At 39.5% G+C, this 26,426-nt stretch overlaps 2 protein-coding genes across 6 annotated transcripts in view; one reads left to right on the forward strand and one right to left on the reverse strand.

The window, feature by feature from the left end:
• The window catches only part of LOC109682068 (heparan sulfate 2-O-sulfotransferase 1), a 169,333-nt gene extending 168,559 nt beyond the window's left edge, over nt 1-774 (reverse strand). For 2 of the 5 annotated variants that reach the window (XM_074079511.1, XM_074079509.1), the window contains exon 1: nt 515-774. In XM_074079511.1, coding sequence (XP_073935612.1) covers nt 515-638 — 124 coding nt within the window. In that variant the 5' untranslated portion in view covers nt 639-774. Of the gene's footprint in view, nt 1-182; nt 474-514 lie in introns of those variants that run through there. The other 3 variants (XM_074079513.1, XM_074079508.1, XM_074079510.1) reach the window with 3 other exon arrangements.
• Nucleotides 775-1,527: 753 nt separating this feature from the next.
• Nucleotides 1,528-26,426, forward strand: part of Selenof (selenoprotein F) — a 51,864-nt gene continuing 26,965 nt past the window's right edge. The window contains exons 1-2 of the mRNA XM_020153169.2: nt 1,528-1,664; nt 10,767-10,934. Coding sequence (XP_020008758.1) covers nt 1,581-1,664; nt 10,767-10,934 — 252 coding nt within the window. The 5' untranslated portion in view covers nt 1,528-1,580. The remainder of the gene's footprint in view (nt 1,665-10,766; nt 10,935-26,426) is intronic.

Below are 26,426 nucleotides of genomic sequence, written 5' to 3' on the forward strand. Positions count from 1 at the left end.
TCCTTCCACTTCTGCGCATCGTGAGCCTTCCCGCGCCCGCCAGTCCCACCAGATTCCGCACCCAGGTGCCCACATCCCAAATCAGAACCCGCCCTCCACAACACACGCCCCACCACCACCACCAACCCGTTCCTGACACTGCCTGGGCTTTCGATACGACTTGTAAAGCAGCACACACGAACCTGAGTGTTTCTGTCTCCCCCAGAAGCACCAGCAACCCGGAGTTGGTCCTCTCTTCCTCTCCCCAGGAACGCGAACCTCGGACTCCAACCTTGCAACCTCTGGCCCGTGACCTCGCGAGCCCAGCATGCCAACTCAAGCTCCATTCGCCCGGTTTGTTGGAGCCTGTGCTCTCCTGCTCCCCGGTCCCAGCTCCCGCTCTCTCCCTCTCTGAAACCCCTCAGCCCCGGAGCCAGAACCGGTATTAGACAAACGCCCACTTGCTCCGGTTGCAGAGCCTCCCCGGCCCCGTCCCTTCCAACACCGCTCAGCCCAGAGTGGCTCGGCCCCTCACCTAGCTTCGACCGGGACTCCTCCAGTTTCTGGATCTGGTTCTCCAAGAAGAGCATCGCCACCGTGAAGGCCACCACCGCCAACAGCTGCAACTTGGGCAGCATCATAATCCTGAGGAGCCCCATGAAACCCGCCGCTCGGGATCAAGACATACCGCGGGGGGCGGGGAGCGGGGCCCCGGAGGCGAGGCAGACGCCGGGAGGAGCCCACAGAGCGGGGAGAGAGGCAAGGAGAGCCACCGGCAGAGAACCACCGCAGCGACCCCCCTTCTCGCCTCTCAGGTCCCCCCGCCCCCCAGGCGCCAGCACCGACACCGCCGGTGCCTGCTTCTCCGCAGCCGACTCTACGGCCGTCCCCTCCAAAAGCCCGCGCAGCAAGCAAACAACAGCGCGAAGCAGCTGTCGGGCTGTCGCCGGCTTCTACTGCCTCAGTCCCCGACCCCGGTGCCCGCCCGCCTCTCTCTCCGGCTTCCTTCCCTCCCTCCTTCGCTGGCGGACGCACTCTCCTCCACCACCGCTGCGGCTGCGCTGCCCTCGGCCCCGCCCCCTCCCATCCCCCTCCTCCACCACGCGCACGCATCTACGTATGCTGCTCGGCAACCAGAAGCTCCACCCCCTCCTCCCACTCGGTTGTGCTCATTGGCTCGAAGAACTCCAGCGTTTCGTTCAGGATTCGGTTTACGGTTGGGTTCCTCTGCCACAGGACTCAACCAAGACGGCAGTCGATTGGATAAACTTGGGGAAGGAGGCAGGGCTGAAATTGGCGAAGGCGGAATTTCTTGGCTGCTCGACGAAATGTCGTGAATGAGAGGAAGGCGCCCAAGAGAAGCACGGGAGTGAGGGATTTAATAAAGTGCCTGATTTGGGTAATGGAAAACACGTAGCTACTGCCTTTATCTGCGGCCACCTGCAAGCTCTTATATTCTCTTAGTTTATACGCGTCTCTGCAAAATAAAATATTTAATGGCAACGGCCTTTCGTAACCTATTTCGGATCAGGCTCTGGAATGGACGCCCCTAGCTGAGGGGGGTGGGGGGGGTCCTCCGCATGGCCAGAGATTTACGATAGATGGGAGCGATGGCTGCCGGGGAGGGTGGGTGGCTGGGGCCGGCGTTCCGGCTGCGGTTGCTGTTGGCGACTGTGCTTCAAGCGGTGAGTGTGGGTCACCTCCGCCACTGCCCTGCTAAGAGTAGGAAGCGGTATGCAGGAAAAAGGCGAAGCATTCGGTCGGCTTTGGGAGCCGCGGAGGAAAGAGCGGGAGGATGGGCTTCTTTAGGGACCGCGGTGGCCGGGATGCGACGTGGCGTGATTCCTGGTTGTTTCTGCAGGCACTCTTCTGACTTCAGACTGTTCTGGGTACTTTGCTTTACTCAGTTCTAGCTAAAAACGCCTTGTAAGCCACACGGTGGGCGGGAGAATCGCAGTAACGGTTGGGAGGGAAGTTTCCTTTAGTGAGGCAGAAATACACGTTAACTACTGATTCTCACAAAGACTTCCAAATCTTAGAGGGAAATCCTCAAGTTTTCGATCCAGGCGAGTGAGCAGTTATTTCTCACCCCACCCTCTCTCTCTTTTCGTATTTCTCCATTAACAAAATAGGTGGGTTCTTAATTTCTGAAGGACGAAAACTTAGTTTTTTTACTTACTTCCTAACGGAAAACCTAAAAATTGGTTACTTCCTAAGTTTGCGATCCATGTTTTTCTACGTGGATGGTAAAATTTTAGGTTCTGTTCTGGGAGCTTCTTCAGCTGAATTCAGGCTACTGAAGAATTTTTCTGCAAGGCGACCTCCTTTAACTGACTTAATTGGGGAAGTTGGGACTATGCCACAGGCTCTAATCACTTCGGCTTTTGCTTTTATGCAGCAGTTTGAAATTGTCCTCTCTGCTTTCGCCCAAAAGGTGAATTCTTTACTTCTTTAATTAACATTCCAATACAGTACTGTTATTTAGGGATTTGGTACTTGAAAATTACTGAGACATCCCTCCCTAAACTTACTTTACGTTTTAAGGTACCCTGCAGGGTTTTGAATTCACCATTTCCACCATAGAAGTATAAAAAAGGAATATTTCAATATTTCAAGCTGCCTTTTCCCAATTTCACTATGTCTTGGACTTTCATTTGTCAACGGCTGTATTAACCTCCCCACCAAAAAAAGTTAGTGACTTTTTTTTTTTTCAATACTGGGATTTGAAATCAAGGCTTACTTTATTTTTCCTTTTTCCAGGTTCTCAGTAACTGAAACCCCCCCAGCTCTTTTTGCTTTAGGCATTTTTCTAGTAGGATCCCGCGTTTTGGGATCTGACCATGATCCTCCCCATCTCCTCTTACAGGGTAGCTAGGTTGCAGGCATTAGTCACCATGCTTAGCTAAAATTGGCTTAAAACAACGATTTTCCCACCATTCTGTGGGTCAGTGGAGCAGTTCCTCCAGCCTCATTTATGCACTGCTGAGCTAAGCTAGCTGAACTGGAAGTCCAAGGGCACCTTCTTTCATGGTTGGTGCTGCCAGCTGGGGCACTTGGTCCTCCTTTTGATGTCTCATCCTCAGACTACACTAATGCTTCACACTGTCTGAAGACAATGCTCCAAAAGAGCAAAAGCTCAAGATGCCTCCTAAGGCCTTGCCTTGAAAATCATATATATCACTTCTGTCATGTAAAAGTCCATGTTTAAAATAGACTCCATCTCTACATGGAGAAGTCACAGAGTCACAGTGGAAAGTGTGCATAACAGGATAGAAGGAATTTATGACTGATAAACCGTATACCACAGTGATCATCCACAGGATCCAAGTCAGAAACTTTGGAGGTCATCTTTGACTCCTTTCTTACCTTATGTAATTCACATACATTCAAGCAACTACTTAATCTTGCTGGTTTTCCTTCCTCATTATCTCTGAAATCAGTTAACTAATTATTAAGCTCTCAGGCTACAGACATCTCTCCTAAGAAATAACAGCCTCCTGGTTTTTGCACTTTGAATTATCTCTGTCTGTATTCAGAATCTAAATGGTAGACTTTACTAATCTCAATTGCCCAAGGCAGAAACTGGTCCTCCTAAATTCTCTTTCCTTTTACTTTGAATCAAATTAGTGATTAAACCTTTAAGATTCTCTAAGCCAGTCCACTTAATTCTGTTTCTGGAGATAATGCTTTAAGTTCAGGCCAGTGTCTTTGCTTGCCTGAAATTACCATAAGAGTTTTATTAACTGCTTTCTCCTCATTTTCTCTCTGGAGTCTCTACAGTATATTCAGAGTGGTCTTTTTAAAACTTTAATCTATCATGATTAAAACTCTTCAGAAGTTCCCTCTTGCTTTTCTTTTTTTTTCCCCCTTTCTTCTAAGGTACAGTCTGTCCAAATGTTCCTTAATGAGACACTATTTGTCTATCAAGGCTTATTTCTAGTATTTGCTTCTACTGGGAGAGCAAAAAGGTAGAAATGGAGAATTGGGGAATCGCTTGTTTTTAGTATATTTTATATAATGTGTTCTCCATCACCAGACCTTTAACATGGTGCTTCTATTTTCTAGGTATTGCTTCCCATCCTCTCCTCCTGTTTTCATACAAAAAGCATAGCTGTCTTCTACTCAACTCTATTCCTTCAGTTTTCAGCAAAGAAATTGCTTCCTCGGGAAAAGCGTCTCTATACGCCAAGTCTAAATTAGGAGGCATTCTTGTGCTCCAATGATGATAAGATCTTGTTCTCTCAGGTTCTTTTTGGGTTTTCCATTACAATTTCTTGATACATGGCGTTTTCCCACTGGGTTAACTGGACTCCACCATAAGGAAGGACAAGTTCTCTGACATGTAAGATGTTTGATGAATGAATTAGGGAATCCACAAACAAAAGGCTGACAACACATAAGGAAGTTTGAAACCTACTCATAAACTATTATCAGCCAGTGGCCACCAGTGGCTCATGCCTATAATTCTAGCCTCTTGGGAGACTAGGATCAGGGCGATGAAGGTTTGAGGCTAGCCTAGGCAAAGATGCAAGAAACTCCACCCAAAATAACCAGAGCAAAGTGGGCTGGAGGTGTGGCTCAAGCAGTAGAACACCTGCTTTGTACGTGAAAAGCCCTCAGTTCAAACCCCAGTCCCACAAAAAAAAAAAAAAAAAATGTGTGTGTGTGTGTGTGTGTATATATTTATACACACACACACAGTTGGTTTATTCCTGTCTCTTCTGTAATGGCTGATGTTTTTAAGAGAAGAGATAAAAACCTGAAAAATGAAAAGGAGTATCGAGCATTTTTGGAAAAGCATTAAGAAGTTAAAAAACAACAAAAAGCTCTTGCACTTCACAGTTGGTCAAAGGGGGAAAAGACCAACTAGAAATAGTATTTGGCAGTAGTAAAAATTAGCCAAATCTTTGGAATTTGACATATAAAAAGGAGTAAGAGAACAATTACTTGACACCTTGTGGTGGGGATACTGCTATAGATAAAAGATGAAACTATTGGAAGGCAATAGAAATTAGGCTCATGCCTAATTTCAGCTACATGGGAGGTAATGTAGGAGAATCTTGAGTTTGAGGCCAACCCTAGCAAATTTAGTGAGACCCTTTCTCAAAAACAAGACAGCTCCAGTGGTAGAGTGCTTGCCCAAGGCCATGGGAGGAGTATCCTCAAGACTAGGCAAGTTGAAGGTTTTTTTTAACTATCTGTGCCTTTGAGTGGTTGTCATTTCAAGTTAGTGGCAATGCATGGTTAACAGTATTTTAGTTGTATTTCAGTGAGGTGACATCAGGGAGGAGAATATGAAAGTATATTCTGAGTGTGCTTAAGGATTAGAGAAATGATATTTTGGTGTGGCCAAAGGGAGCTGTTTCATAAAGCTCCCCAAAACTAAGTGGTATTCAATCCTTCATTCAGATCATATACAATATTTCCTCATTCAGAAAGGCACTGTTTTGAAAAGCACTATAGAATGATGTGTGTATCATTAATTCTGAGACACTCCACTCCCACCCCATGTCTTTACAGATGAAAATATCTCAATGTGTCTTAAAAGCAATCAGGTGGTACAATTAAAATTGCCAGCATTTTTGTTATTCTTAATGATGTGTAACTAGGGCAGGTCATGGATTTCATGTAATATGATTATCAATAACAGTGGTTAGTTAGAGGTTATTTTAGTCTGTTTTCTGTTACTATAGCACAATACCTGAGACCAGGTAATTTATAATGAAAATATTCTTATTTTGAATTATACTTCTAGAACCTGGGAAGGCTAAGTTTTGGGGGACCACATCTGGTGAGAGCCTTAGGCTATTTCAACTCATAATAGAAAGCAGAAGGGGAAGTGGCAGCATGTGAAAGAGAGAAAACTCCTGCAAATACCTAACCTATCCTATAGGAAAGGCTGAGGACCCCAATATCACCCAACACTGCTCTGTGGGGGAATTAAGCCTCTACTTGAGCCTTGGTAGAGATAAGCTATTGAAATCATTGCTTAGGTTTTGAGGCAGGCCAGGATTAGGATCTTAATATTAATCATGTTTCTTGTGTCATCTTAGGCAAATTATGTATCCTAAACCACTATTTCCTTCTCTGTGAAATGGGAGTGATTAATACCTATTCCCTATGGTGGTTAAATTCAGTGGAATATAATGTAAAGTGCTTAGCAAAATATCTGGTACTTCCTGCAATGGCTATGTTTCTGGTATTCATTATGTTGGTGTTCATTCTCTAAACCCATTTATTTGCTTTTATCTCAGATTTGAAATCTGTTTAGAATTATGCGAGTAACCTGTGAGTTTCCCCAAAGTAAATATCAGTAAAGAGGCCAGATGTGGTAGTACTTGCTCCTGAGCACTACTCATGAGGTAGAGATCAGGAGGATCATGGTCCTAAGCCAACCCACGCCAAAAAAAAAAACCCATCTCAACCAATAATCCAGGTATGGTAGAACTTAATTATAATGCCAGCTTCACTGGAGGTATAGGTAGGATTGCAGTCTGAGGCAGTCCACAGGGAAAATCTTAAGTCCCTATCAAAAAAGGTAACTAAAGCAAAAATTACTGGGGTGATAGCTCAAGTGGTAGAATGCCTGCCAAGCAAGCACTAGGCTCTGAGTTCAAACCCTATTACCATCAAAAGAAAAAAAGACCAGTGAGGAGATAAGTAATACACATCATATATACAGAAAAGAAAGGAATGAATCTCTTAGTTTGTTGATCCTACTTTCAAATGGAGAAAGTTTAAATGGTTATCCCAGTCAGGATCCTGTCCTGAGAATCTTGTCTTTTTTATAAACATGGCTAATTATTTTAAAATTTAATATTTGGCCTTAATGTGCAAATGTAAATACTATTTAGTTATTTTTGGCAATAAAAGGATAGAAGGCATAATTTATGATTTTAAACTTTTGTATATTATTTAGCATTTGGTAGTTATCTGTGATGTTGCTTTAACATACATTCTGAATGTTCTTTAGTTTCAAAACCTCGAATCTACAAAACCAATGAATAGCTTTTTAAAAAATAAGGCATTCACTCCTGAAACTGAAGATACCTTTTATCTCCCCTGTACATATGCTGAATCCCCTATGTAATGGTTAAAATTGAGTGTGTTTTCACCACACTGTGGAAGGTGGAAATAATATTAACACTTATTAAGTACTCTTTTTGTACTGGGCACTTTGTTGTTTAATCTCCCAAACTGAAATTAGTGATAATTCTCTGTTCAGAAGTTAAGGGTAAAGTTAGCATTTGAGTCAAGTTTGTCTTCAGATTTCAAAATATTCATTCTGCCTCAGAAATGCCAGAATAAAACCAAATAGTACAATTGCATGCTTATTCCTTTGAGATTCTCATTTTGTTAAACAAGCTTTGATAATAGTTTCATAAATTTCTTAGGCAGTTCATGGTTTTCAAGGTGAATTCATTTTTATTGCATGTTTCATAACTATAGCTGCAAAACAGATTACCCTAAATTTAGTGGTGTATAACAGTTTATTTTGCTTTCAGACTCAGTGGATCAGCAGTTCAGGCTGGGCACAGCAGGGATGGCTTTTCTGTCCCATGGTACCTCAGACCTCAGTTGAACTCTGAAGGCTCTTCACTCCCACCTGCAGTAGTTGATGCTGATTGTCAGTTGGGCTCTCGGTCACTCTCTGCATGGGCCTGTCCATGTTGTCTCTTAGGCTTCTTTGGCTAAGTTCCAAAGTTGATGTTCCCAGAGAGAGAGGGAGAGACTGGTCAGACAGGCTTTTCTTTTCTTTTTTTTTTTTTTTTTTAAATGATGTATCCCCAGAATCACATACTGTCACTGTTTTTGTACTGCCTTGGTCAGCAACTGTCCACATTTAAGAGAAAGGAACATAGACCCGCATATACTTCGCATTGGAAAACTGCCAGTTGCATTGTAAGAACATGTGGGATGATACATACACTTGATGCAGCCATCTTTAGAAAGTACAGTCTGCCACATTACTACCCCTGATTTTCAAATTAACCTGTGAAGGAATTTTGCAGATCACTTCACTCATGGAAAATGACCTAAAGTACTAGTACAATAACAAGTTCCTTAGTTAAACTAGAGGATCAGCCATAGTCAATAAACTCAAAGGTCCTTCCCACTTTGAAGATTATTACATTATTACAGCGATAGGGCAAAAGAATGTGAGGTGTCACATTAGAAGTATTGACTAATATAAGACCAATGGGATAATCAGTTTTTGCATAACTATGCTACCAATATTTTCATTGGAAAATTATAACAGGTACTTAGAAACTGCTTTTACTAAAAGCACTGACTCTTCACTTGGGCCTGCAAATGTCTAGTGGATAGCTAAAAGCAAGATAAAAACTTGGCATCTTTTGCCTCCATTTTGCATTTGTCTTTTCTGTTCTGAGCCATTTTTTCTGTAGTCACCTTTGTTCAGGCTCTGCCTGACCACTATTGAGATAATGATGAACCAGACCCCCATACCTTTGTCCTTCACACTGCATAATTGTGAATACTTTTGCCCCCTACCACAGTTCTTCCTCTATTTAATTCTAAAGATCATATCAGTACCCGTAGATAGATTGGGGTCACCCTTTATTTGTCCTTCCCACATGCAACATTGAATAAATCTTTCTGTGCTCTTCACCATGACTTATCATGGTTGGCCCAGCCTGGTCTGTGGTATTCAAGTCAGAATTTTTGCCCTAAACACCAGAAACTGCATGTCAATGAATTTTTATCTACTCAGTTTAAAAGAGGGTTGACCAACTATAGCTGGTGGGCCAAATCGCCCATATTTGTCCTTTAGGGAACACAGCACACCGGCTCACTTACGTGCTTTCTACCATTGCTTTTGTACTGCAGTAGTTGAGTCTTCGTAACAAGCCATGTCGCCACCAAAGGCCTAACATCCTTGCTCTCTGGCCATTCATTTAAAGTTGCAGTCAAATCTGAAATTCCCTCTATTTGAGACTATGGTTTTGACCAATTCATTTATTCAGCAAACCTAAGAACTAGCATAGGTGCTGGGAATACAGAGAAACAACTTAGTGCTTGTCGTCAGAAAAACAGTATTGTTGGGAAGTCAGAAAACTCTAGGTTTATATAGTACAGTGTTAGGACTGTACTGTTTTACAGCCATGCACAAATTTCTAAAAGAAGAAAAGTAATATGACTAAAATTGAGGTCTGATTCTTACAGAGCGGTCTTCCTAGAAAACAGTCACTGACAAGGTTCTTAGAAGTAGGAATTAACAAGGTGGAAAAGTGATAAAAGAATCTTAGATGTAGAGAAAAGTGTAGGCAAAGGTTTGGAATAGGAATTTTATACTTCGGGGTACTACATGAATTCATTATAGCTAAGAAATATAGGATTGGGAAAGTCATGAGACAGAACAGGCAGTGATCTTTTAAGCCACTGAGGAAGGAAAAGATTTGAGAGCTCTTTAAAGGACAGTATTTTGGAAATGCATTGAGTAATTAGTTGTGAGAATCACAAAGAGTAGGGTAACTGACGTGGGAAACTAGGTAGTTAGGGAAATGGTGCCATTTTACTAAGATACTGAATACTAAACTTAAAAAAGACAAATTTCACTGTTGGAGATTTAAACTTTGCAATGCATATGCAGCATCTAAATCAGAATCAAGTAGGCTGTTGGCTCTGGAAGCTTGATACTCAAGAAAGATTTGGGGGCTTTCAGTAAATGGTGTTTGAAGCCATGGATAAAGTTGTGATCTTCCATAAAAAGTATGTAAAGCAAAGAGAGCCAAAAACAGAACAGTGGGAAGAAACATCGCCTAAGAGATGGTATGGAAGAAAGAAGAAAAGGAGGACAAGCCTGTTTAAAGAACAGCCAAAGTAGAACAGGTTTGAATGTCTTTGCATTTGACAATTTTTGGCAACTTTAGTAAAGTGATACATAAGAAACCAGGTTACAGTAACAGTTCAGAAATGACAGAATGTGGTGATAGCAATTAAAACCATAGGTCTGGAATGTATTGTAGGTCTGAGTTATCGATCAAATTAAATCCCTGCAAATATGAGCGACGATAGAATCCAAGGTACAGGTAGAATTGGCTTTAGGCAAATGAGCGACCTTGTTCACTGAGAGATGAGAGGAAGGTGAGTGAGAGAAGAGAGCTGAGGGTTCAAAACCTGCCTTTGTCATTCTGATTGCTTGTGTTAAGTCATTCCATTTAATCTCTACAGCAGTATTATATGTAGAAAATATTGCTCCTTGGCTTTTCGGGGTAGAAATTAAAACTTAGGCAGGATAGCTGGCCCAAGGTTACACATCTTACAAATGGTAGAGCTAATACCTGAAACCAAAAGTTTGATTTCTGATGTGCTCCTGGCTTCCCTGACCCCATCTTTTTCCTTCCCCTACTGGATGTGTCTGCAGATAAGTTTATGTTTTTCCATATATCCAAATAAACAGGTGCTAAGTCCTTAAAATTAAATAAGGATTCTTTTTTTCTTGTAAGGAAATTCCTTTTAAAAAGCTACTGAATGTTTAGTGAAAGACGTGTAATGTACATATAAAAATGATAGGTCTTTTTATTCATCTATCACTGAAGATGTCTTATTTTTAAGAAAAAGACTGTAGGAGAGATAGGAAGGACCAAGCATTTGTGTAATGTTATAGAGTCAAAAATACTTAAGAATTTATCTCCAAATGAAACATCTCAGTTACTCATCTCCAGTGTGTTAGATTTTAACAACCTCATTATCTCTCTCTCTTTTTTTGGAAGCTTTATAATGTAAACATGAGGTTGTGTTTTATTCCTTGTTTTTATTTTCAGGTGTCTGCTTTCGGGGCAGAGTTTTCATCGGAGGCATGCAGAGAGTTAGGCTTCTCTAGCAACTTGCTCTGCAGCTCTTGTGACCTTCTTGGACAGTTCAGCCTACTTCAGCTGGATCCTGATTGCAGGGGGTGCTGTCAGGAAGAAGCACAATTTGAAACCAAGAAGGTATGGTTTTCTAATGTGTCTCTTCCATTAGCTGGTTTAGTTGGGAAAGGTAAAATATAAGTTGCTTAACTTAAATAAATATAAGTCTCTAGTTTTCATTTTTAGTAAAACTCAACTGATTTTTTTGGGTGGCTCACTAGATTGATAAAAGCAATTAGGCAGGACAAGTCTAGTGACATACCAGGATCCCATTCCACTATGATTGTCCAGCAGAATGACTGTAGCATGCCTGGATCCTGTAGTGGTCTAGTCTTCCTTAATTTATGGCCAAATGACGGCAAAGAATAATTAATCAGATGCTTTTGTTTATTTATAATGAGGCCAGTTTTATGAAAAAATTTAGATGAGTACAAGGTATGTCTTACCTGGTACATACAGCAGACAATAAATATAACTCTAAATCTGGTTAATAAAGAACTGTTAATTTACCCAGCTGTTATGAATAATCCAAGCCTGGTACTGGTGGCCAGCCTAGGCAAATAGTTCTCAAGGCCCTCTCTTGAAAATACTCCACACAGAAAAAAGGACTGGTGGAGTGGCTCAAGTGATAGAATGCCTGCCCAGCAAGCACAACGCCCTGAGGTCAAAACTCCAATACTACCAAAAATAATAATATAATAATAATAGTACCAGATATCTGACCTACCTTTAACATCTGAAAATTGAGTGAAGGATATGCAGTTCTGTCCAATAAGACCTGCTATTTTGAACCCTGGAACCCATTGTTCAAACAAACTAATAGTGAGCTTGCTCAAGTTTTTTAATTTTTCAAAAAGAAAACACCTTAGTTGTTTTAAATTCTAAAATAGCCTGAAAAGATCATTTGTGTTATCCAAGTAAGGCTAAATTAAGGGATGATGGAGTGTAGCTCAGTAGTAGAGCTCTTGTCTAGCATGCTGAAGATCCTGTATTCAATCCCCAGCTCCACCCAAAAAAAAGAAAGGAATTAGTGTTGAGTGTTGAGTTTGTTTCACCTATACATTTCAAATTCTGTTTGAGGCGTTACAGTTTGTAAGGCTTTCATACAGTAGTGATGGTTTCTCATGGTTAGATAGTTAAGGATTATTTCCAACAGACTTCATTATATAGTTCTAAACAAACAGGCTTTTATTTATTTATTGTATTGTTGCGCTGGGTTAGGGGTGCATTGTGGCATTTACAAAAGTTCTTACAGTATATCAAATATATCATATTTGAATCACCCTCTCCAACATTCTCTTTTATTCACCCCCTTCCCATGCAAGAAATGGTTTCAACAGGTATCTTTTTTCTATATAAACAGGCTTTTAAAGTGTTACTATTTGAGCCCAGCCAAAATTTAACACTTGGTTTCTTAGTATGATGAGCCTGAAATTCTCAGTGTTCCAAAGACTCTGGCTAACATGTTTTTCTAATATGTTTTTCACTTTATTAATTCACATATGTGTCTAGATTTCCAGACATATAAGTTAGTCCTTATGCATGTAAGTATAATCTAAGCAACAAGTTTTAAAATTTTTTATTTTAAATAGATTTAAGACAGGATTTAACAAGTTTAGTATATCTTCCCCCTTTTTTGGTGAGATACTCACATGGGACAAATTGCTGAACAAATTTGTGTGACCCGTCCTCTCTTTATTGGTTTATTGGACTGTACCACTGCTCAAGCAATAATGATTATTCACTGATATTCTTTTTCTTTTTTTTTTTTTCTTTTTTCTTTTATTATTCATATGTGCATACAAGGCTTGGTTTATTTCTCCCCCCTGCCCCCACCCCCTCCCTTACCACCCACTCCACCCCCTCCCGCTCCCCCCCTCAATACCCAGCAGAAACTATTTTGCCCTTATCTCTAATTTTGTTGTAGAGAGAGTATAAGCAATAATAGGAAGGAACAAGGGGTTTTGCTGGTTGAGATAAGGATAGCTATACAGGGCATTGACTCACATTGATTTCCTGTGCGTGGGTGGTACCTTCTAGGTTAATTCTTTTTAATCTAACCTTTTCTCTAGTTCCTGGTCCCCTTTTCCTATTGGCCTCAGTTGCTTTAAGGTATCTGCTTTAGTTTCTCTGCGTTAAGGGCAACAAATGCTAGCTAGTTTTTTAGGTGTCTTACCTATCCTCACCCCTCCCTTGTGTGCTCTCGCTTTTATCATGTGCTCATAGTCCAATCCCCTTGTTGTGTTTGCCCTTGATCTAATGTCCACATATGAGGGAGAACATACGATTTTTGGTCTTTTGAGCCAGGCTAACCTCACTCAGAATGATGTTCTCCAATTCCATCCATTTACCAGCGAATGATAACATTTCGTTCTTCTTCATGGCTGCATAAAATTCCATTGTGTATAGATACCACATTTTCTTAATCCATTCGTCAGTGCTGGGGCATCTTGGCTGTTTCCATAACTTGGCTATTGTGAATAGTGCCGCAATAAACATGGATGTGCAGGTGCCTCTGGAGTAACAGTGTTTTGGGTATATCCCCAAGAGTGGTATTGCTGGATCAAATGGTAGATCGATGTCCAGCTTTTTAAGTAGCCTCCAAATTTTTTTCCAGAGTGGTTGTACTAGTCTACATTCCCACCAACAGTGTAAGAGGGTTCCTTTTTCCCCGCATCCTCACCAACACCTGTTGTTGGTGGTGTTGCTGATGATGGCTATTCTAACCGGGGTGAGGTGGAATCTTAGTGTGGTTTTAATTTGCATTTCCTTTATTGCTAGAGATGGTGAGCATTTTTTCATGTGTTTTCTGGCCATTTGAATTTCTTCTTTTGAGAAAGTTCTGTTTAGTTCACCTGCCCATTTCTTTATTGGTTCATTAGTTTTGGGAGAATTTAGTTTTTTAAGTTCCCTGTATATTCTGGTTATCAGTCCTTTGTCTGATGTATAGTTGGCAAATATTTTCTCCCACTCTGTGGGTGTTCTCTTCAGTTTAGAGACCATTTCTTTTGATGAACAGAAGCTTTTTAGTTTTATGAGGTCCCATTTATCTATGCTATCTCTTAGTTGCTGTGCTGCTGGGGTTTCATTGAGAAAGTTCTTACCTATACCTACTAACTCCAGAGTATTTCCTACTCTTTCTTGTATCAACTTAAGAGTTTGGGGTCTGATATTAAGATCCTTGATCCATTTTGAGTTAATCTTGGTATAGGGTGATATACATGGATCTAGTTTCAGTTTTTTGCAGACTGCTAACCAGTTTTCCCAGCAGTTTTTGTTGAAGAGGCTGCTATTTCTCCATTGTATATTTTTAGCTCCTTTGTCAAAGATAAGTTGCTTATAGTTGTGTGGCTTCATATCTGGATCCTCTATTCTGTTCCACTGGTCTTCATGTCTGTTTTTGTGCCAGTACCATGCTGTTTTTATTATTATTGCTTTGTAATATAGTTTGAAGTCAGGTATTGTGATACCTCCTGCATTGTTCTTTTGACTGAGTATTGCCTTGGCTATTCGTGGCCTCTTGTGTTTCCATATAAATTTAACAGTAGATTTTTCAATCTCTTTGATGAATGTCATTGGAATTTTGATGGGAATTGCATTAAACATGTAGATTACTTTTGGGAGTATAGACATTTTTACTATGTTGATTCTACCAATCCATGAGCATGGGAGATCTCTCCACTTTCTATAGTCTTCCTCAATCTCTTTCTTCAGAAGTGTATAGTTTTCCTTGTAGAGGTCTTTCACATCTTTTGTTAGGTTTACACCTAGGTATTTGATTTTTTTTGAGGCTATTGTAAATGGAATTGTTTCCATACATTCTTTTTCCGTTTGCTCATTGTTAGTGTATAGAAATGCTAATGATTTTTCTATGTTGATTTTATATCCTGCTACCTTGCTATAGCTATTGATGATGTCTAGAAGCTTCTGAGTAGAGTTTTTTGGGTCTTTAAGGTATAGGATCATGTCGTCTGCAAATAGGGATATTTTGACAGTTTCTTTACCTATTTGTATTCCTTTTATTCCTTCTTCTTGCCTAATTGCTCTGGGTAGGAATTCCAGTACTATGTTGAATAGGAGTGGAGATAGTGGGCATCCTTGTCTGGTTCCTGATTTTAGAGGGAATGGTTTTAATTTTTCTCCGTTAAGTATAATGCTGGCTGTAGGTTTGTCATATATAGCTTTTATAATGTTGAGGAACTTTCCTTCTATTCCTAGTTTTCTTAGAGCTTTTATCATGAAATGATGTTGGATCTTATCAAAGGCTTTTTCTGCATCTGTTGAGATGATCAAGTGGTTTTTGTCTTTGCTTCTGTTAATGTGGTTTATTACGTTTATTGATTTTCGTATGTTGAACCACCCCTGCATCCCTGGGATGAAGCCTACCTGGTCGTGGTGAATAATCTTTTTGATGTGTTGCTGAATTCGATTTGCCATTATTTTGTTGAGGATTTTTGCATCAATGTTCATTAAGGAGATTGGCCTATAGTTCTCCTTTTTGGAGGTGCCTTTGCCTGGTTTTGGGATAAGTGTAATAGTGGCTTCATAAAATGTGTTTGGCAGTTTTCCTTCCCTTTCTATTTCATGGAACAGTTTAAGGAGGGTTGGTATCAGTTCTTCTTTAAAGGTCTGATAGAATTCAGCAGAGAATCCATCAGGTCCTGGACTTTTCTTTTTGGGGAGACTCTTGATTGCTGCTTCAATTTCATTTTGTGTTATAGGTCTATTCAGGTGATTAATTTCCTCTTGGTTCAGTTTTGGATGATCATATATATCTAGAAATCTGTCCATTTCTTTTAGATTTTCAAATTTATTTGAATATAGGTTCTCAAAGTAGTCTCTGATGATTTCCTGGACTTCCATGGTGTTTATTGTTATCTCCCCTTTTGCATTCCTGATTCTACTAATTTGGGTTTTTTCTCTCCTCATTTTAGTCAGGTTTGCCAGGGGTCTATCGATCTTGTTTATTTTTTCAAAGAACCAACTTTTTGTTTCATTAATTCTTTGTATGGTTTTTTTGGTTTCTATTTCGTTGATTTCAGCTCTTATTTTTATTATTTCTCTCCTTCTATTTGTTTTGGGATTTGCTTGTTCTTGTTTTTCTAGGAGTTTGAGATGTATCATTAGGTCATTGATTTGGGATCTTTCAATCTTTTTAATATATGCACTCATGGCTATAAACTTTCCTCTCAAGACTGCCTTAGCTGTGTCCCATAGGTTCTGGTAGGTTGTGTTTTCATTTTCATTGACTTCTAGGAACTTTTTAATTTCCTCTTTTATTGCATCGATGATCCATTCTTCATTAAGTAATGAGTTATTTAGTTTCCAGCTGTTTGCATGTTTTTTGTCTTTACTTTTGTTGTTGAGTTCTACTTTTACTGCATTGTGGTCAGATAGTATGCACGGTATTATTTCTATTTTCTTATATTTGCTGAGGCTTGCTTTGTGCCCTAGGATATGATCTATTTTGGAGAAGGTTCCATGGGCTGCTGAGAAGAATGTATATTGTGTAGAGGTTGGATGAAATGTTCTGTAGACATCTACTAGGTCCACTTGATCTATTGCATATTTTAGATCTTGGATTTCTTTATTGAGTTTTTGTTTGGATGACCTATCTATTGATGATAATGGAGTGTTAAAGTCTCCCACAACCACTGTGTTGGCGTTTATATATGCTTTTAGGTCTTTCAGGGTATGTTTGATGAAATTGGGTGCGTTGACATTGGGTGCGTACAGATTGATGATTATTATTTCCTTTTGGTCTATTTCCCCTTTTATTAGTATGGAATGTCCTTCTTTGTCTCGTTTGATCAATGTAGGTTTGAAGTCTACTTTGTCAGAGATAAGTATTGCTACTCCTGCTTGTTTTCGGGGGCCATTGGCTTGGTAAATCTTCTTCCAGCCTTTCATCCTAAGCATATGCTTATTTCTGTCGGTGAGATGAGTCTCCTGTAAGCAACAAATTGTTGGATCTTCTTTTTTAATCCATTTTGTCAAACGGTGTCTTTTGATGGGTGAATTAAGTCCATTAACATTAAGTGTTAGTACTGATAGGTATGTGGTGATTCCTGCCATTTAGTTATCTTAGTTGTTTGAAGGTTTGATTGTGTGTACCTAACTTGATGTTACTCTCTACTGTCTTGCTTTTTCTTATCCTGTGGTTTGGTGCTGCCTGCCTTTTCATGGTTAAGTTGGGTGTCACTTTCTGTGTGCAGGATCCCTTGCAGAATCTTTTGTAATGGTGGCTTTGTGGTCACATATTGTTTTAGTTTCTGCTTATAATGGAAGACTTTTATTGCTCCATCTATTTTGAATGATAGCTTTGCTGGGTAGAGTATCCTGGTGTTGAAGTTATTTTCATTCAGTGCCCGGAAGATCTCACCCCACACTCTTCTTGCTTTTAATGTTTCTGTTGAGAAGTCTGCTGTGATTTTGATGGGTTTACCTTTGTATGTTACTTGTTTTTTCTCTCTTGCAGCCTTCAATATTCTTTCCTTAGTTTCTGAACTTGTTGTTTTAATGATGATATGTCGTGGAGTAGTTCTATTTTGATCTGGTCTGTTTGGTGTCCTGGAGGCTTCTTGCATTTGTATGGGAATATCTTTCTCTAGATTTGGGAAATTTTCCGTTATTATTTTGTTGAATATATTACGCATTCCCTTCGCTTGCACCTCTTCTCCTTCTTCGATGCCCATGATTCTCAAGTTTGGTCTTTTGATGGAGTCGGTGAGTTCTTGCATTTTCTTTTCACAGGTCTTGAGTTGTTTAATTAGTAGTTCTTCAGTTTTTCCTTTAATTACCATTTCATCTTCAAGTTCTGAGATTCTGTCTTCTGTTTGTTCTATTCTGCTGGATTGGCCTTCCGTTTTGTTTTGCAGTTCTGTTTCGTTCTTTTTTCTGAGGTTTTCCATATCCTGGCTGCTTTCTTCTTTATTGTTGTCTATTTTTGTCCTGAGTTCATTTATCCATTTATTCATTGTGTTCTCTCTTTCACTTTGGTGTTTATACAGTGCTTCTATGGTTTCCTTTATTTCTTCTTTTGCTTTTTCAAATTCTCTATTTTTATTGTCTTGGAATTTCTTGAGTGTCTCCTGTACATTTTGGTTGACCCTATCCAGTATCATCTCTATAAAATTCTCATTGAGTACTTGTAGTATGTCTTCTTTTAAATTATTCTTGTAGGCTTCATTGGGTCCTTTGGCATAGTTTATCTTCATTTTGTTGGAGTCTGGCTCTGAGTTTCTGTTCTCTTCATTCCCCTCTGGTTCCTGTACTAATTTTTTGCTGTGGGGAAACTGGTTTCCTTGTTTTTTCTGTCTTCCTGTCATTGTCCTTGGTGTTGTTACTGGCCCTGTACTGTGTGTAATTAAGTATTTTCTAGCTTGTAATAATAACAATGGTAATATTGAGAATGGAAGAGTGAGCTGAGATGGAAAGCAAGAAGTTAAAGAAAAGGGGAAAACAAATATACAGACAAGAGGGAGAAAGCAGAACAAGGTATCAGACAAGAGAGTTTCAAAGGTATAAACAGGGAGTGTTAGTGTACTAATCGACAGTAAGCTGAACAGACAATAGAGTGACAGAGAGAGGATTGAAAATCAAAGATAAAAAAAATAAAAAATAAGTATATGAAAGTAATATCTATTTATAAAAATGAATTAAAATAAAATGGAAAATAGAAAATTAAAAAAACCAAAAAACCAAAAAATTTCCAAGTTTATATGCAATGCAATTTCAGTCTTAATAATTTGGATGTCCGTCACAATCTCCAGTCCTGGAGTTGGTGCCTCAGATGTTGTTCTGTAGTTGTCTCATCAAAGGGGATGCATAAAGTAGAACAAAACTACACTCACACACACACAGAAGAAAAAAAAAAAAGCCCCACCAAGTGTCCCCAGTTCAAATGCAATACAGTTTCAGTAAGTTTTTCGGCTTGCAGGTGTAATTCGGTTGTTCTCTCATCAAAGGTAGGGAGAAAAAGAAAAAAAAAAGCGTCTGGAGGCAGTTCTGAGAGTGGTATCTGCAACTGTGGCTTGCCTGCCTGCTGCTCTCCGCCTGTAGCTGGCGGCGTTATTTATGCAGATCTCTGGGGTGAGCTTAGTGCTCACCTGGTCCCACAGGCTTTGTTTGCTCAGAGTTCTCCTGTGGGGGGGGGGGGGGGGCCTCTACTACAGGCTTTTCCCTTTCCAAGCACTGGGAAAGGCGACACTGCCCCGCGTTGTCAGGCCTGCGTGTTTATTTACAGTTCACGTGGGAAGTGGGTCTTCCCTCCTCTCACAAGCGTCCCCGCTCCTGGTTGCTGGCGCGCCCCGCTCCCGCCAGAGCCTCTCCGCCGGCCCGGCTGGTTTCTTTACAGTCCCGGGAAGGGTTCCCTTCCCCCAATCTTCAGCGCTCAGGGCGCCCCACCCTCTTTCCAGCGTGTTTTAACTGTTCTTATTGCTTAGTACTCAGTTTCTCTTTTTTTCCCCTGGTGGAGGTCAGTCTGTCCAGGGGGCTATGCTGCTCTGGCCCAGGCTTGTCTGTGGGGGAACCGCGGTACCGCGAAGCTCACCTGGTCCACGTCTTCCCAAGCCGTATGGGCGCCGGCCACTGGCGGCCCGGGGGCCTCCTCGGTTCTCCGTTTAACGTGAAGTGGAGATTCTCTGCGCCGGCTGGAGATGTGGAGTGGTCAAAGTTATGCCTTTTCTCGGTGATTATGCCTGCAAAGTGTGTCTCCAGCGTCTCTCCAAGATTTCACTATAGGAGGGTCGCTTTCTGCTTCCTACCTCTAGCCGCCATCTTGGAATCTCCTCTTCACTGATATTCTGAACTTAGAAGGATTGAATAGCATGGGGAATTTTATAATAAATGGCATTTATCCCACACACTCTCCCTTGTAATTAAGAATAAATTCAGAGGTCCTTTTGAATGACAGAAAATAAAATGTGCTTAAAGTATAAACTAAGTGTATATAAGAACTACTTTTACCTATTGCCTTTTTTCAGAACTCCTTCATAATATCCCAGTTTTGTGGTATAATTTTAGTGAAACCAAGTTTGGGTGATATACTTCTAAAGTTAATTATATTCCTGCTCCGTTTTCATTATTAATTGAGCTATATGTTATATGTAGACATCTCTCAGCAGTTATAGCTCAGGAATAACAGAAGACAAGTAGTGTGCCAGTTAATATATGCCCACCTAATTATAAGCTAATGTGTTTGATATAATCGAAGTACAAGTGAGTTTGTATCCTAATAACCTTTTTTTGTAATAAGTCCAGTGGATTTTTCTCTTTGCTTCTAGGAGCAAATGAGAAAGATGTATTTCTCATTAAGCATTTACTAGCACCTTTGCCCAAAATGAGTGAATAGATTTCTTTAATAAGCCTGGTGGAACTAAAGCAGAAAGAAACAGAAGTACTACCGCAAATATGAAAGTATAGCCTGGTAGGCAAGCCCCCATTAACATGCAAACCACATTCAAGGATAAAAGTATACTTGACTTAATCTGTATAGTATTACTGTCTAGATTACTGGTACATAATCATAGGTAACAGTATATATAATAAATATTCTCTTATCTCACTTAACTCAGGCTAAGGCTTAATTTTTAAGTCATTATTATATTTAGTCCTTATTTCCTTAAGAGTAAAAATCTATCATATAAAAATAACATCTTACACTAAAAATACTTAAATAGTTTGGTGTGGTGGCTCATGCCTGCAATCCCAGCTACTCAGGAGGATCACGGGTCGAGGCCAGCCCAGGCAAAAAGTTGGTGAGACTCCATCTCTAAAGCTGGGCAGGTGATGCTGCACAACTGTCATCCTAGCTCCTCGGGAGGTATAATTAGGAGGATCACCAACAATCATAGTAAAAACAGGCAGGTAAAAACGTGAGACTCTCTCTGAAACACAGATGAAACAGAAAGAGCTGGGGATGTGACTCAAGTGGTAAAGTGCCTGCCTGGCAAGCACAAGGCCCCGAGTTCAAACCTCAGTACCACCAAAAAACGTAAACGTGATTCTATGTGTAAAGCATTATGAATGTAAGCTCTTTAGAAGAGACTATAGTTTATATACAAGAATGTTTTCGTAAGGTTGGAGGTGTGGCTCAAATGATGTGCCTGCCTAGCAAGCATGAGGCCCTGAGTTCACACCCAAGTACCATCCCCCCAAAAATGTTTTAGTCTTTTATGTTATAAGAAAGAAATGTTACTAGAACATTCGTTTTGGTTCTTGGTGAAGGGTTTGTTTCTTTGTTTCCGTTTTGCAGTACCAGAGTTTGAACTCAAGACCTCAAACTTGCTAGCCAGATGCTCTTTCACTTGAGTCTCACCCCCAGCTCTCATCTTGGTACTTGTTTAGTTGTATGTGGTGCAGTCTATCCAAGAATTATACCAATTTTTTTTTAAGTAATGGTTAACCATTTGACAGACTCATGTTAACCTTTGATAGCCAGAAACATAAAATTTTTGTTTTAAAAAATAGTCAGAATAAAGACCTACTAAGCATATGTGGGATGAGTTTTTTTCTTTTTTTCATTTATTTATTTATTTAGGTGTGTGTGTACCTAGGGAATTGAACCTAGGGCCTCCTGCATACTAGGTAAACACTAAACCACCGAGCTATATCCCCAGCCTACATTAAGTTCTTACTTTGTTTTTAGAATAGGTTTTTTTGTTAAGTTATTTTACTACTGTTTTAACTAGTTTTGCTTATAACTATGTATGATTTGCAAACATTAGTAAGGATATTAAGTATGAAAAATATACTAAGTGAAAAATGTATGCTGATCAAAGAACATTTTAGTGCTGTTTTTGTATGGCTAGTGGTTAGCATAATCAACTTCAGCTTTATAGAGAGAATCTTAGGATGGAAGGGAAAACATTGAAAATACACCGAGTCCTCTTGAGTAGAGCTTTTCCCATTGATCTTCTATTTGAACTTCCCTGACCAGCAATCAGTTTTTGCTGCCTAGTTTAGAGAAAGTACTGAATCTTTTGACTCATGAGTTCCACAAATATGAGCCACCACCGTGGGAAGACCAGACAGCTAGAAATCAGAGACTGACTAGATCTTAGAATCTTAGAATCTCTCTCATTTGTCAATACTTTTGCATTTAGTTCTGTTCTTTTTTTTTTTTTTTTTCCCCCACTGACTGGCTTTTTCCTTGAGGTAAGATAACATAGCAACTGCCCGTTCCTGAGTTTTGTATTCTACAGCTTCTTCCACCAAAAAAAGGACTAATTCATCTGTGTTTACATTTTTTAAATATTTTGGGCAAGGACTGTTATTAACTCAGATGATTAGGTAGGGTTAAGCTGTTTGCTCTCATGGTAGCTTTGTAGAGTAGTGTGCTGGGAAGCAACAAATGAGGCAGATTTCAACAAAAGAGCAGGGGTAGATTCTTTAGGTAAGCAATTCCATACAAGTTATATTTTTCATTCCCCAATTACTAGAGTAAACCACTTTATTTGCTGTTTTTGTAGATTTTGCTTTCTTTTCTGAGAAACCCTCCTGGTTTCTTCCATATTAGCCACCACCACGAAACTCCCACTATACTTCCAGATTCCTAAAGCACTTAGGCATACTTGAATTTTCACTGTGGTACATATATGGTTCCTCTTTTCTTTCTCTTCCAATGAATTATGCTTTTTGAAGTCTAAGACTGTTTTACAGTGTGTGTCTAAATCCCTAATCTTTAGCACACAGTATTTCACAATTTTTTGTTCTTGAATGAGGCCATTTTTACTAAAAACAAGTTGGAAAAGGTGATTCCCCGCCCCCACCCCCACCCCCACCCCCACCCCCAGTTACTGGGGCTTAAACCCACAGCCTCATGCACGTTAAGCAGGCACTCTGCCACTAGAACTACACCTCCAGCCATTTTGACTGATTGGTTGGTAGACTTGAGGGTACTGGGGTTTTTGAGACAGTGTCTGTCTACCTTTTTGCCCAGGCTGGCTGTGAATTCACAAACCTCTGACCCCCACCCCCTCACCTCCCTAGTAGCTGGCATTATAGGCATGTGCCACCTAACCCTGCAGTTTTTTTTTGAAAGTTAAGAGCCAGGTGTGACACAGGCCCGTATTCACAATACTTGGAACACTCTGGAAGCTGAGCCAGAGGATCAAGAGTTCAAGGCTGTCTTGAGCTACATAGTGAGACCCTATCTCATAACAAAAAGTTGAGAATACTCTAGAACTTTATTCTTGCCTGATAAATATCTTTTTTCATATATTACACTTACAAAAGATATTTAAGAACTTGAAAGAATAAGGGAGCTGTCTCCCATGTTAGCAGTTATAAACTGAGGAAAATTCTTTGGTTATAATTATCTAACACAATAGATCTCTCATTTCTACATTTTACTTGTAAGAATATCATAAGCACCCCATATCTTTTTAGTGATATTATAATCTGACCACCAACCTTTTTAAATATACATATATGTAGTCTTTTGTTTTGGTAGAAGTGGGGTTTGAATTTAGGGTTTCATGCTTGCAAAACAATTGCTCTACCACTTGAGCCACATCTCCAGTCCACTTTGCTCTGGTAACTTTGGAGATGGAGTCTCTCAAACTGTTTGCCCAAGCTGGCCTCAAACCTGAATCCTCCCAAACTCAGCCTCCAAAGTAGCTAAGATGGCAGGTGTGAGGCACTGGCATCAGCTAATGTTTTTATCAAAGTGTGCATGCCATCAGACTAAAATAGTTTCCTAGGGTTTTCCTGAAGATAAGCATAAATCAAGTTTATTTTTTTCTCTGTTAAAAACTTTTGAACTCCTGTTTTCTAAGATTTATAAGATTAAGCATAGTATTAAGCATGAATTATAAGATTAAGCATGAATAGATTGGTTTTTTTTCTTGTCTTTTTACAATCTTTCTCATTCTGTGAACTTGCTATGACCTCTTGGTGCTTTTTTCCATCTTTTCATTCATTTAAGGTTTTCATACCTAACTAATGATTTCAGCTTATTTCAGTCATTGTTGTTGTAGAACTTTCATATTTCTCCTTGACTGTGTACCTCTGCTTCTTTAGCTTGTACCTAATCTTGGTTTTTTTTTTGTTTTTTTTTTAACTTATTTCACTAGGATCCTTGTAGTAACACTAGTTTCTTTTTTCTTTTTCCTTCAAAATACTTCATTTAATTGGCCTTAGTACTTTCATTCTTTTGTATTCATACCTTACCTTATTTCTGAACTTTTTTTTTTTTTTTTTTTTTTGATAGTACTGGGGTTTGAAGCGTGGGGGTTGAGCCTCATGCTTGCTAGACAGGTGTTCTACCAGCCCACCAGCCCTGTTTTGTCTTGGATATTTTGGAGATAGGGTCTCATGAACTATTCTCCCAGGCTGTTTTTGAACCTTGATCCTCCTGATCTCTCCCTCCTGAGTAGCTAGGATAACAGGCATGAGCTACCGGTACCTGGCTCTAAACTATCATTCTACAGGTCAAGTTTATTACCAAATCACAGTACCTTCTAGAGATAAGAATATGCTTAGCTAAATTACTCACCTGTATAAACCAATAAATTATTTCAAGTTAATTTGCTATTCGTTCTGACTTGATTGAACCAAAAGGGAGCTTAGAGTAGTAATTGGACTGATTTAATTCACCATCTTTGTATAATAGTAGTATCATTTCCAATGTATATTATACTCTGCCTTGAGACTTAAATGCACTTCAAGCAGACCAAAGACAGTACAGAGGTAATATTAATACATACATAATATATTTGAAGTCTATCCCCTTCTCTCTTCTATAAAAGTTTCTGAGAGGCCAGACATGTAGCTCAATTGTAGAACATTTGCCTAGCATGTGTAAGGACCTTGATTCAATCCCCAGCACCACAAAAAAAAAAAAAGTTTTGAGAGAATTGAATTTTCAACTCAGCTTCATTGCTTACTGACTTTGTAAACTAGCAAATTACTCTGGAATCCTCAATTGTTTTGAGTCACCTTTTAAGTGTTTTACACTAGTTATATGCTAAGTATTTTGCCTATATTTTTTAGTCCTTATAAGAAACCTATAATGTAAATACATTCATCCCTATTTAACAGAAAAAGAAATTAGGGCCTAATCTGCCCACAGTTCTCTTACATTTACGTGCCAGAACCTGGTTTCATGTTAGTTTGTTTGACTCAAGAGCCTCAAGTTTTTAAACTTCTACACTGTTTTTTCCTATTACCTTGAAAATGTTGATAGTAATACCTGCTTCATAGAATTTCAGTAGGAAGGTGAATTAGGTAAATATAAAACACCAGACTGACCTAGAGGTCTCTTTTACATGTATATAATTGACATGATTAATCAGGATTCCATTATTAGTTTTCATTTAAAATTATCAAATCTCTGTCTCAGTTTATCACAGACTATAACTGCCATTATCTGATATTTTTAAGGAATATGTTACCTGTTTTGGCTTTATTTAAGGCCCTAACATACAAGTGACATAACTTTTCTTAATTTTGATATAGGGGCATCAAAATATCTAGTTGTTTTTAATTTACATGGCAGTTCTGTAGCCAATTTCACAGTAGTGAAGTCATATTAAACAGAATTATTCAAGACAGTGACAAATTTTAACCTTTAACCTGTCAGAGACAGACTGCTACTGCTGTGTAAAACACAAAAGAGTGAAATGGAAGTTAAGCTAACTGCATGAAATTGTAGTCACTAAAGAATTTCACAGTTGCTTAAAATAGCTTTGCTTTTCTAGTGTCTGTAGCATCAATATAAGAACTGATTTCTTTTTTTTTTTTTTTTTTCATCTTTTATTATTCATATGTGCATACAAGGCTTGGGTCATTTCTCCCCCCTGCCCCCACCCCCTCCCTTACCACCCACTCCGCCTCCTCCCTCTCCCCCCACTCAATACCCAGCAGAAACTATTTTGCCCTTATTTCTAATTTTGTTGTAGAGAGAGTATAAGCAATAATAGGAAGGAACAAGGGTTTTTGCTGGTTGAGATAAGGATAGCTATACAGGGCATTGACTCACATTGATTTCCTGTGTGTGGGTGTTACCTTCTAGGTTAATTCTTTTTGATCTAACCTTTTCTCTAGTTCCTGTTCCCCTTTTCCTATTGGCCTCAGTTGCTTTAAGGTATCTGCTTTAGTTTCTCTGCGTTAAGGGCAACAAATGCTAGCTAGTTTTTTAGGTGTCTTACCTATCCTCACCCCTCCCTTGTATGCTCTCGCTTTTATCATGTGTTCATAGTCCAATCCCCTTGTTGTGTTTGCCCTTGATCTAAAGTTCACATATGAGGGAGAACATACGATTTTTGGTTTTTTGAGCCAGGCTAACCTCACTCAGAATGATGTTCTCCAATTCCATCCATTTACCAGCGAATGATAACATTTCGTTCTTCTTCATGCCTGCATAAAATTCCATTGTGTATAGATACCACATTTTCTTAATCCATTCGTCAGTGCTGGGGCATCTTGGCTGTTTCCATAACTTGGCTATTGTGAATAGTGCCGCAATAAACATGTATGTGCAGGTGCCTCTGGAGTAACAGTCTTTTGGGTATATCCCCAAGAGTGGTATTGCTGGATCAAATGGTAGATCGATGTCCAGCTTTTTAAGTA

This window comes from Castor canadensis, chromosome 7, assembly GCF_047511655.1.
Source record: "Castor canadensis chromosome 7, mCasCan1.hap1v2, whole genome shotgun sequence".
In the NCBI taxonomy this organism is placed as follows: domain Eukaryota; kingdom Metazoa; phylum Chordata; class Mammalia; order Rodentia; family Castoridae; genus Castor; species Castor canadensis.